Raw genomic sequence first — 16,321 nt, 5'->3', positions numbered from 1 at the left:
TCGTCATGATGATATACTTCATCCATTTCCAACACTTTTGCTCAAGTCAATTGACTTAAAAGTATAAACTCAAGGACAACATTATGGACAGCTTTGGCCTGGTCATGGGTTTATATATAGCATACAGAGATTTATCGCTACTCTCTGAAAACCGTTTCAAAGGTGACCTGAACTTCCGGTAAAGAATTTCGATACCCATACACCGTACATATAGCCTCGAAAAATCATTTCAACGTTAAATGCTTGAAGGTTCGACTTTTCCTGTCCCTCCTTTTATTCCTGAACCCTACAAATACATATATATTGTTAACCAGGCCGCCAATTTCGGGGTGGCAACTCAGAGTAACACAACACATAACATTATATAGAGTTACACAACACATAACATTATATAGAGTTACACAACACATACTGTTATATAGAGTTACACAACACATAACGTTATATAGAGTTACACAACACATAACATTATATATAGAGTAACACAACACATAACGTTATATAGAGTTACACAACACATACTGTTATATAGAGTTACACAACACATAGCGTTATATAGAGTTACACAACACATACCGTTATATAGAGTTACACAACACATAACGTTATATAGAGTTACACAACACATACTGTTATATTGAGTTACACAACACATAACGTTATATAGAGTTACACAACACATAAAGTTATATAGAGTTACACAACACATAACGTTATATAGAGGTTACACAGCACATAACGTTATATAGAGTTACATAACACATAACGTTATATAGAGTTACACAACACATACTGTTATATAGAGTTACACAACACATACTGTTATATTGAGTTACACAACACATAACGTTATATAGAGTTATATAACACATAACGTTATATAGAGTTACACAACACATACAGTTATATAGAGTTACACAACACATAACGTTATATAGAGTTACACAACACATAACGTTATATAGAGTTACACAACACATAAAGTTATATAGAGTTACACAACACATAAAGTTATATAGAGTTACACAACACATAACGTTATATAGAGTTACACAACACATAAAGTTATATAGAGTTACACAACACATAAAGTTATATAGAGTAACACATAACGTTATATAGAGTTACGCAACACATAACGTTATATAGAGTTACACAACACATCAAGTTATATAGAGTTACACAACACATAACGTTATATAGAGTTACACAACACATACTGTTATATATAATTATACCTCAGACTTGTATCACAGCTTCTGATTAGTGAAAACCATGTCACGTGATTAAAAACATTCGTTATGTCAACCACAAATTTCCAAATAATTCATTATTTACTTGCTGTCGCTTTCGAAACATCATGTCACCCTCTGAATATCATAATGTCACCCTCTCGTGAGCCCTCCAAAATCGTTATGTCACCCTCTCGTGAGCCCCAACTCGGAACTCTCTTCCGTAACGTCTTCAAAAGTAGTCGAATCAGAGGAGTTCCGAGTATTCTGCTCGATAACAACAATGGCTGCCGGCGAACGCTATCGTCTGCCAACTGTGGAGGAAATGGCGAAATTATTGCAAGAAAAGGATTCTAAAAACACCAAAAGGGTCATCAATGGGGCCGTGGATTCCTTTATACATTTCCTATCTGCAACAGGTAGACCAAAGGATTTTGAAAACTTCGACGTCCATACATTGAACGTTCGACTGGGAGAATTTTATGCTGGGGCCCAGAAAGACGATGGGGTACCTCTTAAACGATCTTCGTTGAACAGTCTAAAATATGGTTTGAAGAAATATATATTGAACAAAATGAGTATAGACATCAGTGGTCAGGTTAGAATCCTATGGCTATAGGTTGATTACAATTGAGCATTTGTTGAATAGTTGATGAATTAATGAAATAAATTTTCTTAAAAACTGTTGATAGTCTAGTAATAAATAAACTTATTGATACCAAAATTGATTCACTTATGTTTTTTTCGGTATAATAAAACAATTACTGCCCTTGTTCCGGGTTGACATGAATATTTGCCCACCCTTGAGGTGTCATGTCACCCTCGGGCTACGCCCTCGGGTGACATGACACCTCTCGGGTGGTCAAATATTCATGTCAACCCGGAACGAGGGCAATAATTGTATAGTGTTACACAACACATAACGTTATATAGAGTTACACAACACATAACGTTATATAGAGTTACACAACACATAACGTTATATAGAGTGACACAACACATAACGTTACATAGAGTTACACAACACATAACGTTATATAGAGTAACACATAACGTTATATAGTGTTTCACAACACATAACGTTATATAGAGTTACACAACACATAACGTTATATAGAGTTACACAACACATAACGTTATATAGAGTTACACAACACATAACGTTATATAGTGTTTCACAACACATAACGTTATATAGAGTTTCACAACACATAACGTTATATAGAGTTACACAACACATAACGTTATATAGAGTTACACAACACATAACGTTATATAGAGTTACACACCACATCACGTTATATAGAGTAACACATAACGTTATATAGAGTTACACAACACATAACGTTATATAGAGTTACACAACACATAACGTTATATAGAGTTACACAACACATAACGTTATATAGAGTTACACAACACATAACGTTATATAGAGTAACACATAACGTTATATAGAGTTACACAACACATAACGTTATATAGAGTTACACACCACATCACGTTATATAGAGTTACACACCACATCACGTTATATAGAGTAACACATACTGTTATATAGAGTTACACAACACATAACGTTATATAGAGTAACACATACTGTTATATAGAGTTACACAACACATAACGTTATATAGAGTTACACAACACATAACGTTATATAGAGTCACACAACACATAACGTTATATAGAGTTACACAGCACATAACGTTATATAGAGTTACATAACACATACTGTTATATAGAGTTACACAACAAATAACGTTATTTAGAGTTACACAACACATAACGTTATATAGAGTTACACAACACATACCGGACTAGTTATGCCCATAGTGGCAACGATGACGTCATCACATCTTGACGGACTCTAAATTAGTTCTGCGATAAAATGAATATTATATTCTTTTTTATTTGATATGAACTTTATGGAAACTCCTCTGTGTACTACAATGCAATTAAAAGTAACAGATATGGACCAGTTTTATCAGAAGAATGACTCAACCGTTACATCTCCTATAGCTTTGGTAACTAATTTCATAAGCTTATAAAATCTGGTATTAGACCTCATCCTATTCAAGTTCCTGTAGTTGCTTACACACTTATGTATTCACTGCAGGTAGATTAAACTCGAGTACGCAATAATATGATTGCGTTATAAGGGCGTTGATCTGGTATTATTTATTGATGGGGCAGTCTCTAGCCGCCCTTGTTCGATCTCCCGAGACACCCGATTTAATGATTCAGATCCACCATCCACTTCGTTCCAGGCGCGAGCGTTTGTGCAAATTACACTGTACATATCCTTTATAGAGAAAGACCGATACCTGGCGTAGTAGTTGTGAATATTCTCACGGCTTGGTATATGACCAGTGTACCGGAAATGTACATTTGATTGATGGTGCGCATGCGTTGAATAACACCGGATGTAAAGAGACAGATGATGAGAGTGTCTGTCTGTTGTGATGAGGATTATGTTGTACACATTCTGTTTATATTGTCAACCAACTGTCTGAGGCCATTAATTACCGGGAATGAATGGTAAGCCCTCTTTTTTGTACTTAGTTATGCATTTTCTAATATTATATAATCATGTACCTGATTTAAAATTGGTTAAAAACTGAGTTGTGACTTTTGATAAAATTGTGTAAAGATAATGAAATTAATCTATTAAATCTAAACTCGTCAAATATGATATTTAATTTTATAAAAAGGTGTTTAACAAAACTACTGTGGTTGACAAGGACACTTATTTTGTGTGAAACACATAATTTGTAAAAGTTAATTTTGAGAGCTAAAAGGCATAGATTCACTGAAAAAAAATATAGCAAATGGTTCATCTCAGAAAAAAATACCTTTACTTTACTGTGATTTGATTTTAGGTATAGAGCTGTATAGCACGTACATTGTAGGTCTGTTGTCTGGTTTTAGCTGACTGAAACTTTATTTATTGAAATTATATACAATCATTGAGGTTACCAAATGTTTTTTCCCAAAAAAATCACAATACAAACAAGATTATCCTTATCAAAGACCTAATCATTTGATTAACCTTTTTAGGGACCGTAGTCGATCAATAAAAAACAGCTCGGCGCCCCATTCGTAATTAGCTCACATAGACTTAATTATGCTTCTAGACCATCCCAGAGACCGTCCCCAGGGGGACCTAGTTGATGAAAAAAGCCCCGAGATACAGATTATTGTATATATATTTTTTATCACGAATTAATACGTACTACATTTGTATATACATGTACACTCTATAAATACAAACAAATCGGGGGATTGTTTTGAGCAGACTACAGACGTATTTACAGCGAATCACTATTGGAAGGGAGTCTTGGATCTTAAAAAAAAATATTCATGATTCAAACTCGCTTTTTCGGCCGTGAAATGAGACATGGCTACTTGTCCAAACATGTGTTTTTTTGTCCGGGTGCTCTGGTTTCCTCCCACAGTAGTTTCCACCAGGCCAACATGTGAACTACATGTATGATAAAACCTGTTTCGCAACTCTTAAAAAATAAATAAAGATTTTTTTATCATTATCAAAACACCATGTGACATTTATGTTGCTATTAGTGTAGATATAAATGACCTCTTCATTTCATTGCAATGTTATAAAAAATGTAAGTTACCCTCTCAATCTGTCGATGATTTTGATAATTGCGGGTACACCGCGAGTTTATGAGCGACGTTCAATATTACGCCAGACACAGCTCGATATGTACAGATGTAGTTACGGGTCCGCTAACAATTGAACCAATTAGTTATTACCAAGTTCTCATTAGCAGAGTACTTCAGTACACAATCAATGTGTATTCATACTTATAGGTAATCAATTCTATTTATCGCGTTAATGAACTTTTATCTAATTAAAAATAGAATTATATTTAATATTGATTGAAGATCCTTTTAATTGCAGATTTTTTTCAGACGTATACAAAGTCAGTAGTTTGGGGGAGAAGTGTGATTGTTTTATTTAAAGGTAATTAAATGCATGCTTTTCAGATGGTAGTCAGCCGAGACTCTAACAGTAATAGGGAACTTTTGTAGTGGAAAAGTTAAAGTATCATTTATTTTCGGTCGAAAAGTTTGAAATAAAATTCACTTTTGGTTGATGTTATCCTTAGTTTCGTTTTAAATCAATACTACTGTTAAATGTCCTTGATATTTCCGTGTTGGTGTCCGCTGTGTTCCAAGCTAATGATTCTTTTCCAACCTGATATCCCAAAGTTAACTTCCCTTTCTCCATAGTGATATTCCCTCTCTCTTAATATTCTCTTTCGGAATTAACGTTCCCGTTCTCCCTCCTAAATCTCCCCACCTCTTTCCAACGATGATGTTTTCTTCCTCCAAAGCTCACCGTCGTGTAGCCGTTAAAGAATGGTATTTTTTCAAGATGGCGGCTACGAAATCAAATATTTATTAGTACACTCTGACAAGGAGAAGTACAAAATCTAACTCAATAAAAGCTAAAACGTATATAACAATATCTATCTGCTGTCGTTTAATCCAAAATAAACTATGAATCCTGAACAGCTTAGACGAACTGTTAACTCGACTAGAGTTTAGAGGTCCCTGGTTCAAGTCCAGGTCTGGTCGTTGTATTTTTCCTCTCCTGTTACTCCTGCGCCTTACTGAAAATCCGAGAAAACAGTATAGTATTTTGTTTCGTGTTTGTCTTCGGCGTCGAAAACTTTGTTGAAAGCGGAGGAATATAGCGGAACGGTCTGGCTGAACGCCGGTGGCCAAGTAGTTCGAATTGTTTGAGCGTCGGTCTGGAGTTCGGAGGTCCCGGGTTCGAGTACGATCTGGTTGTTCCCTTGTTCCACTCTTGTTACAAACATACCAAATAGCACGTTGAGAAAACCTGAATGGATGATCACTAGATCAATGTGATTAAGATTGTATGTGAAGTACTGAATATATACGCAAGTATGTACTGTGAACTCTCTTTAGTTATAATTTGTGATAGGATCGACATTTCATTTAGTTTAATTTTTAGTTTACACAAGATAACATTAGAATTTACATAAAGTGATTTTATTTTTGAAAATGTGAGTTTAAGAAGAGTAGAGATATGGTGATAATAAGAGGGAAACGGAGGAAGAAAATTTAGAAGTCTGCTTCATTTACAATTTAATTTACATTTTTTGAAGAATAATTAGAACATTTCTAACAAAAAAAGTTTTAAAGTATTGTTTTAGATAGAGTGAGTGACATTTCATATCTTCGTTAACCTTTCTCGTGGAGTTTAAAATATACATTATCATTTCACTCTAGTCGGCTAATAAAATGCAAACTGCTGTGACGAAATCGGGGTCGCGTGAACGTTTGTAAATTGATATAACTAGATATATTTAAAAAGTTTGTAAATTAGATATCGCATGTTTGTTTATATGGTAAAATGAGGCGTGTATAACGACATAAGTAGATGCTTTTGTGTAATATTTATTTTAAAAAATCATATGAAATACTATCTTTTCCGATATGTCCCTTTAAATCTATATTTTTTTCATATTTTGCTGTTGTTTTATGGATTGTGTCATGCTTTCGTGAACATTTCGATATATTCTTGTAATATGAACCTTAAACATGTAGTAAAGAGGTTATGTTTCATAATGTTAATATTTTCACGTAAAATATGACGAATGAATTAGACCGAGACCAATATTTCTATATACGTAGTTGATTTGAAATTAGCGGTAAAGCCAAATATTTCCGACGATAATGTTCCGATTAGGTAGTGCCATGGTGGGACTCTGAGAGTGCCAATTCATATCAATGATCAAAATAATACCACAAAACTGGAAAATATCGTTAATAAAGTGTTACAAGGGCAAATTAGGGACCCATTCACATAACAAACGAAATCGATATTCAGTAGAACACGTGGAGGGTTTAGTCTATATTTTGATAACAATGCGTACACAAATTATTTTGTTCAATATGTCTGGCGAGGCTGAACATAACAATTCCCATTGTTCTATACATGGAAGGCTGCGAAAAAAAAATAGAAAAAGATCGCTCCGTATTTGAAACATATCCATTAACGGTTGCTTAAAAAAGAAATTGAAAAATAGTTTTAGCATAGATGGTAACACAGGTTTATGCAGGGAAATGCTACTTTCGCCATCTTTATTTAATAAATAATCTGGAAATAAAGGATTTCATTAGACGGGTTAAATACAATGATGAATTATCTAAAGTTGACAAGGAGTTTACTTCTGTATTTTTAAAACATTCAAACTCTTATTCGACTAAGTGACCGTTTATAACCAAAAACTTTCGCGTTAACAAGTACATGTTTTTCCTGTCCCAATCGGAACCCCTCGTCATTTTCTTCCTACGTTCGCAGACGGAGGCGAGGTGTTCCGATTGTTTCCTGACCTTGTTCTCACTATGTTGATAATGATATTGTGATTGGTTCATATATTACGTACAGAATTTACAGTTTTTAATAAACCTCTAATAATGATATGAATAAGAAACATATAAAGATCAAGAGTGACCCAATGAAGGATTTAAGGAATGTGTTTTTGTGGACAATGGATAAGTGACGTGTATTGGATGTGTAGCTAGAATGTGCCATGTGTTAGCTTTTAATTAGTTGTTATTAATTGTATTTGAAGATATATCTTGTATACATCGTTTATGAACCTTAATTTGTGGTATATCCTAATGTAGCAACATTCATCTTACTCTTAGATCTCTAGATCTGTCTTTATTTCTGTCATTCTTCTTTGCTTTCCTTTCTTTATAATCGTTATAAGTATACTGTGTCGCTATCACTATCTTTGTAGTACATATTTGTGGAGAGGGAGGGCTTTTATAAGTTGTTAAAAACCCGCGCCCAATCCAATTGTGCCTTATCGATACGTTCAATCCATATTAAAAATTTTTAAAAATATAGAAATTGTAGTATAGTATTCTGTGTTATGGAAATTGTATGGCTCAATTTACAATATAAACCACCTGCAATTTTTAATTTGAATACATATCTTACACTAGTTAGACCAGTTTGCAAGCATTTCAAGGCAGGTTTACGCATGTGCAGTACGCTGCAAGTCAATATGGCGACTCCCAAATGGTAGGGTGCCAATAAAGGTAGCCCTTAATTATATATAATTATTACGTAGCCGCAGGCGATTTTTCACGCATATGAATATTTCGACATGAAATGAACATTTTTATTATAATCTAATGTGAGAAATATTTTTCTGATTTACTTACACGTGGCTCTAATTCCCATTAAGTTCACTTGTCCGCAATGACCACAGGGAAATGTGTTGATGCTGAAAATACTTTAAATCATTAGTGGTTTGAGCTCTGCAACATTATTTGGCCTAAAATGCGGGTCAGCCAAAGCTACACTTTTCAGAATCACAGAATATGTCTATTGGTGTCGTTGAAAGCTTGGTTTAAGCGCAATGATGGAGCATTTCGTCATTTCTTTAAGGCGGAATGGTTCCATCTTTTGTCTCATCGGCCAGTAGTTAACGGTCGTAAGGGCTACATCATTTTGACTCTTTCCTTGAAAAAATGGAAACGGGGATTTTCGAAAGCTCGCAAAGGCAGTCCCCAATACTATGTTACAGAATCCTGTGGTATCAGCTTATTTTCGTGAGGCAATAACGTGTAACAGACCCCTGTGTGGGACAACAGTGCTTAGTTAACTTGGGGAAACATCAGGGTTTATTCAAATGGACCAGAAAGTGTAGCATACATTGTTTTATATGCAACAGCGACGACAGAACCTTTTATTAAATGTTTATTAAATTGATTCTCATCAGAAAAAAATACATGTACAGTAAAAGTGTTTCATGAGCTGAATATGGGTGGGCGTTGATGTGTTTTAATGCTATAATGAAATGATGCTTGTATTTTATGTATAATGTATGTATCAATGCATGACACTTTAATATACTCATACAAGAAAAAAAAGTGCTACAATACCCTGTGATCTTCACGTACCATACGAGAGACAATTACCATGCTATACATGGTCGGTTTGTGTGGCTTGGAGTTTAGGTATGAGGCGGGGGGCGAGGTTTTTCAGCTGTATGAGTATTGGGACAAATGAGTTTTTCAATATATCATATAGGGTTTCCCTTTTCTATCATAGGCATTAATTACATGTTATTCATTTTAAATACGCGCTGTAAAAATTGTACGAAGTTTAAATGGCTTTGAAAATGAATTTTGAAAAGTATTTGGTCACGGTTTATCTGAGCGCTACCAGTGCTGGCGGCGATAATTACAGGGATAAGTAGTAATACGTACTGGAGAGAAATTTAAAAAGATTTATCTCCCGGATAAAGAGGGAAGCACGAGTTACTTACTACATATTTCACCTGAAAATGAAGAAATGTATTTCATTTCATGTTTTGACTTCATTATTAGAAACAAAACTGTTGCATTGATATATTCAAGGTAAAAATAGGTATACTTGGCAAAAATGATGGCATTTTATATAAATAGAAAGCCTTTGATACTAATAATGTTTTGATTTCAAAAACAGGTGTGCATATTTACTGCCGTGATATTAAAGCAGCATACTCCCAAATAACCTCAAATTCCCTCAAATTCGAGTTGCACACATGTATTAATGGCAATCAAAGATGCTCATTCACGCTCTCCTAACACTAAAATGACCATTTGACTGGACGCTTGACCGGGGAAATCCTTGCGACATCAATGTATAAAAATAACTCTCCGCATTTATATTTATAGCGAGATTTGTCACGGAGCCGAGAGCGAGGCTACAACAAAGTAGACTGCACATAAACTACAAACATGGCTGTTGTTTACATTTCAAGTACAGTGTATACGTTAACTTGCGTAATAGTGCTTTCGTTTGAACATATTAGCAAAATATTCTCATATAATAACTCAATATAAACAAGCATACAACCAAATACTTGGTTTTAAAATATAGCAATATGGATAAAACAAAACATCAATGAAATTCAGATCGGTGAAGCATTTCTTTTTTGCGTGTTGACTGATAGCCAATCCGTTGCATTTTTGGAAATTGTCCGTATACTTTCGTAAATACACATTTTCCTCCAATTTTGGATTCGCGATAATTTGTTAGGTATATATTAAGACTGAAAACTGTAAAGAGGTCAAAATGTAAACATTTATATATAAATGTATATCTTTGGGAATATGTGTATGTGGCTGTAAAGGTCCCCTAGGCCCCAACTGGCCTTCCCGTGCACAATATAAAACAGCTATATGGCGCTCCTTATCAACGTGCGGTAGCTATTAAGACCGCCCACATCACTGGAGATATATGCAGTGGCGTAGGAAGCGGGGGGGGCAGGGGGGGCAATTGCCCCCCCACTTTTTTCAGTGGGGGGGCAAACATATCTTTTTGCCCCCCCACTTTTTGACATCCAAAATCTAAAAAAAGGGGATAAAACGCGAATTTATATATTCATTTCGATAAATATATTTCCGAACCGATAATGTTTTCTTGAAGGCAACGATAAAAACTTTATCTTGTACATCCGGAACATTCCGACTTTTATACTAGTATATCAATCCTCAGACCTGTGCAACAGCCTGGTAAGTCAATATTTATATCTTTATAAGAAATTTTGCTCAACTTCATCACATAGATTCAATAAGTTGATGATAATTTGTGAAGTTAATTGAGTTCATAATGAGAAAAAAGACAGAAACACAACATGAAGAAGAATGCGCGGTTTTAACGTGAATAGAGTGATACTTATTACCGACAGGTACGAGGAAATACAAAAAAAAAATCGGCTCGCGCCTGCGGCGCTCGCTTTATCACTAAATTACTGGCCCCCCTTTCGATTGCAGATCTACAGGGGGGCTTCGCCACCCTGGGACCCGCTGGGCGGCCCCCAGACCTCTCGCAAAAAGGAAAAAAAATCGGCTCGCGCCTACGCCGCTCGCATGATCACTTAATTACTGGACCCCCCTTTCGAAAACTCCTGGATCCGCGCCTGATCCCGAATTATTGGAAATGTACTATATTCATTTTCCGCGGAGGGCTTAGACCCCCTTGACCCCATATCAGGGCGCTGCCCTGGACCCGCTGGGCGGCCCCTCGGACCCCGCAAAAAAAAATCGGCTCGCGCCTACGGCGCTCGCATTATTACTAAATTATTGGACCCCCCCCGCCCTGGGCGGGCCTGGTGATTCATGTTTTGCTATATTTAATATATATATTCTGATTTGCGTAAATAACTTATTTTGTACTACATAAATTATCAAAACTATCATGGGATGTTGAAATGATAATTATTGGCTAATTTTGCGGAGATGGCATACGATTTGTTTAGTGTGTAAAATTTAAGGTTAAAAAAATGTTTGCCCCCCCACTTTTTGACGACTTCCTACGCCACTGATATGTCACTGACCCCTTTCAAGTGACAGAGAGGGGACATGGAGTGTGACTGTTATATTGTATTACCTTCTACACATGGTTCCAAAAACAAACATTACACTACAATGCCGAACTGATATTGATCAATATATATATATAATAAATGTATCCTATTTTAAACGTTTTTATTTTGTATATTTGTTTCGCCTTTCCCGGCAATAACCGTTACTCATAATCATAACTTATTCTCTCATATCTCGCCATGTTGGATAGAGTTTGCCCATGTAAGATAGCTATGTAAGATAAATCTATCTTACATAGCATTTCACGCGCGCGGATTAATCTGCGTTCAAGGGGGACAACTCTCACAACGTCGTCTGCTTGTGTTCACATCCGACAGTCCTTATCGTCGGTGTCCGTTTTGAAACGTTGGACTTAACTTTAAAAATACATACATTCTTAGATAAATATATATCATATCAGCAGTAAATCAATAGGGCTACACGGTTAAACGATTAGACATTTCATCTGAGCGAACATATAACTCCGTTACTGTAACAAACAGACTACGCCTACAGGCCTGTTGTAACAGTTACAGTACAATACAGACTTGCCTACCCGACAGATTTGTCATTTGTCATTAAAAACATGTAAACACACACAATCACCTGGCAATGACAGGAAGTAAAATAAAAGCAATACATAAATAAATATAAAAAAGAAAATGTCAAACGTCACAACCTATGAAATGGTTCCGTTTGCGTCAGCAGGGGGTTTACTCTACTGTACTGTAGTAACTGTTAGGCCTACTCAGTAACCTGTGTATTTGGAAGTTGGGAATTGGCTCTTAAATGAACGAACATTCGGTAAAAATGACACCCCTCGATGTTCACATAAACATATTTATTTCAATTGTAACTCAGAGTCTATATTTGTGTAGAGTAACCATGAAAACTAACTGCCATCCTAGCCTTTCAATATGATCATCGTTAGCCTATCGACTGACCTACCTTCGTCATTCCATCAAGACAACCGGTTAAACACATAACTTATAATCCTATGTCACAGAAAAGATCGAATACTCGTATAGAGTCACTGTTCGCTGGTTCACACACGATGTTGCCAAAATCACAGTGAATTTAAAATTACCAGCCACGAAACATCGCCGCGTCATGGCGATCGAGATCGACATCACTCTCATTGAACTATGAATGGAATTCCAATGACAGTCGTGACGTCATGCAGTGACGTAGTATTTCATAAAAAAAAAAAAATTTGACTTGACATTTAAAAGTACAGTGTGTTCTGTGAAATGATTAAATATCTCGAGGTGCAAATCAAATTATATGTGAAGTTGGAAAACTCATTTCAGCGTTGGCTTTCAGTATTGTTGATAGAACTTCTTTTTCTCGGATGTTGACAATTTGATCACGGCCACGTAAAAGTCGGTCAAGTTACGGTAATTTTTATCGGCGAATTGTTCATTCGTTCATCACTTAACCACAAAATGAATGAAATTTGTGTGCAAACATTGTTTGCCAAAAATAGGGTATGATCTTTCAGAATATCACAAGTATATTTAGTAAAAACGTCAAATAAAGAAATTAAAAAATTGAAGAAAATGGATGGCTGAGGGACACTTTCGCCAGAAATTCGGTAATGATATGAGAGAAAAAGACTCTTTCATTATGTGTGTATGTAGGATAGGGATATTCCACCCTCGGGATCACAAAATGTGGTAAAACCCTCGGCAAGCCTCGGGTTTCACCACATTTTGTGACCCCTCGGGTGGAATATCCCTATCCTACATATACACATATGAAAGAGTCTTATATTCATCATATTGCTCCTTGTCACGAAATTCATCTATTCTAGGGTTTCCGGTATCAGTGACAATTGTTTCTGGTTTCCCAACTGATATATACGTCATATACTTTTGACCATGTCTGTCTGTCTGTCTGTCTGTCTGTCTGTCTGTCTGTCTGTCTGTCTGTCTGTCTGTCTGTCTGTCTGTCTGTCTGTCTGTCTGTCTGTCTGTCTGTCTGTCTGTCTGTCTGTCTGTCTGTCTGTCTGTCTGTCTGTCTGTCTGTCTGTCTGTCTGTCTGTCTGTCTGTCTGTCTGTCTGTCTGTCTGTCTGTCTGTCTGTCTGTCTGTCTGTCTGTCTGTCTGTCTGTCTGTCTGTCTGTCTGTCTGTCTGTCTGTCTGTCTGTCTGTCTGTCTGTCTGTCTGTCTGTCTGTCTGTCTGTCTGTCTGTCTGTCTGTCTGTCTGTCTGTCTGTCTGTCTGTCTGTCTGTCTGTCTGTCTGTCTGTCTGTCTGTCTGTCTGTCTGTCTGTCTGTCTGTCTGTCTGTCTGTCTGTCTGTCTGTCTGTCTGTCTGTCTGTCTGTCTGTCTGTCTGTCTGTCTGTCTGTCTGTCTGTCTGTCTGTCTGTCTGTCTGTCTGTCTGTCTGTCTGTCTGTCTGTCTGTCTGTCTGTCTGTCTGTCTGTCTGTCTGTCTGTCTGTCTGTCTGTCTGTCTGTCTGTCTGTCTGTCTGTCTGTCTGTCTGTCTGTCTGTCTGTCTGTCAATATAGGGTTCAGTTCAGGGTCATATATCCTGGTAAAATTATGCAAAACACATTGAGAACTGACTTAATCGGTTAGTTTCAAAAACACATGAAGAAATGCTCAATTAATTCAAACAGTTTTAACTGTGTCCTCCCATGACGTTGAACTGCAAGGGATGCTTATCTGAAATACATGCATTGTTTTGTGTATAATCAGTTGAAGTCAGTTGTATTTATTTATGAAAGTCAGTATAAAACATATTGTACGGACAGACACATTGTACGGACAGACACATTGTACGGACGGACACATTGTACGGACAGACACATTGGATAGACAAACACATTGGACGGCCAAGTAAATTCGATGGAAAAACACATTGGATAGACAAACATATTGGAAAGACAAGCACATTGGATGGACAAATACATTGGATGGACAAACATATTGGATGGACAAACACTTTGGATAGACAAACACATTGGATAGACAAACACATTGGATAGACAAACACATTGGATAGACAAACACATTGGATGGACAAACACATTGGATGGACAAACACATTGGATGGACAAACACTTTGGATAGACAAGCACATTGGATGGACAAACACTTTGGATAGACAAACACATTTGTTGGAAAAACACATTGGATAGACAAACACATTGGATGGAAAAACACATTTGATTAACAAACACATTGGATGGAAAAACAAGTTGAAAAAATAGTAAAGAAATAGATTACTTGTAATTGAAAATGTTATGTTTTTTCATTTCACTGTCATCAGATGGAGGGCTGGTCAAATCATCATCAGATCGTCCAAAGTACAATGTCCGACCGTCCATTAATAATTTTAGTAGTATTTCTTGAGAATTATGCAAACTTTAAGTGAAGACTCGCCTTGGTCCGTAGTTATGCCAGTTTAATTTTAAGACTGATCAGGAAAAAATGCATCTTTGATTTGAGAGTTGAATTTTGTTATCAATTTTCTCGTAACATACAGTAATAGTGTACCTACATTGATATTTGTCAAATTTCTTATGTAGAATCTTCTTGATCTCTAGCCGTACATTATCAAATATAAGAATCATCGAATAAATAAAATGGTCGACAGATGACCATTTTGCTTTTAGTTGAGTTTGTCAAGTCAATTTTTCTGTATATCTTTATAGGTTCTCCTTTGTCCCTAGTTGCGTAAGTTTAGTCTGGGATTGATAATATTTTGAGAACACCATCCGTTGTTAAAACACTCCCATTAGTGTCAATTCTATTCAATTCTATTCCGTTGGTGCCAATATCCCTCTTGTTTTATATCTGTTGTATAAACTGTATTTCATTATATTTTTACACAAATGATTGTTCATAAAATCTCAAAATTTGACAGAAGATATTAATAAATGTTTAAGTTATAAACAAAGAACATTCAGAGTCGCATGGAAGTTTCATTTATTATATATTTCAACCTGCTATTAAAGCGTTTCAATGATTTTGAGACATTCATTTCAACCCTTGGGAAGTACCCATGTTAACCAAAAGTGCCATAAAGTGTGTGTTAAGGGCGTAAGAGGATCTGATATTTAACTTATTTTCCATCTTATGAACAATATTCCAGTTACTGGCTTATGGTTTTCTTTACCCTAAGATTTTCTCATGATGATGATGTTTTGATAGCTTGATGGATGATGATGATGATGATAATGATGATGATGATGATGATGATGATGATGATGTTGAAGACGATGATGATGAGTATGATGAGAATATTATGATGATGATGAGATTATGATGATATTGATGAAGATATTTTGATGATGATGATGATGATGATGATGATGATGATGATGATGATGACGACGACGACGGTGACGGCGATGACGACGGCGATGACGATGACGATGATGGTGGTGCCTTAACCACTCATCAGACACCAGTGAATGTTGGCCAGAGCAGATTGAATTTAAGTCCTACTCGTAGACCTTGGCTGTATAGGAAAATCCTTCACTTTCACTCTTTTAGGAAAATAGTCCGTTTAAATAATTAATGTGTATATAGTGCGCACGTACCTATAGGTCGTCGTAAAGTGGCCTGGTTGTCCCGAAAGTGAGTCCGCACGCTGTAGATTTATCCGATAAGTATAATATTGTCTATCTTTCATCTCCCCGCTGTCTCATTAAAG

The 16,321-nt window shown here is 36.0% G+C and overlaps 1 protein-coding gene across 1 annotated transcript in view; it reads left to right on the top strand.

Annotated features, from left to right (window-relative positions):
• The first annotated feature begins 3,647 nt into the window (after positions 1-3,647).
• The window catches only part of LOC117342914 (glutamate receptor-like), a 68,291-nt gene continuing 55,617 nt past the window's right edge, over positions 3,648-16,321 (top strand). Inside the window, exon 1 of the mRNA XM_033905213.1 lies at positions 3,648-3,773. Coding sequence (XP_033761104.1) covers positions 3,767-3,773 — 7 coding nt within the window. The 5' untranslated portion in view covers positions 3,648-3,766. The remainder of the gene's footprint in view (positions 3,774-16,321) is intronic.

Source organism: Pecten maximus, chromosome 14 (genome assembly GCF_902652985.1).
Source record: "Pecten maximus chromosome 14, xPecMax1.1, whole genome shotgun sequence".
Classification (NCBI taxonomy): domain Eukaryota; kingdom Metazoa; phylum Mollusca; class Bivalvia; order Pectinida; family Pectinidae; genus Pecten; species Pecten maximus.
The sequence above is the reverse complement of the archived record's forward strand: the minus strand, read 5'-3'. Positions and strand labels throughout refer to the sequence as shown.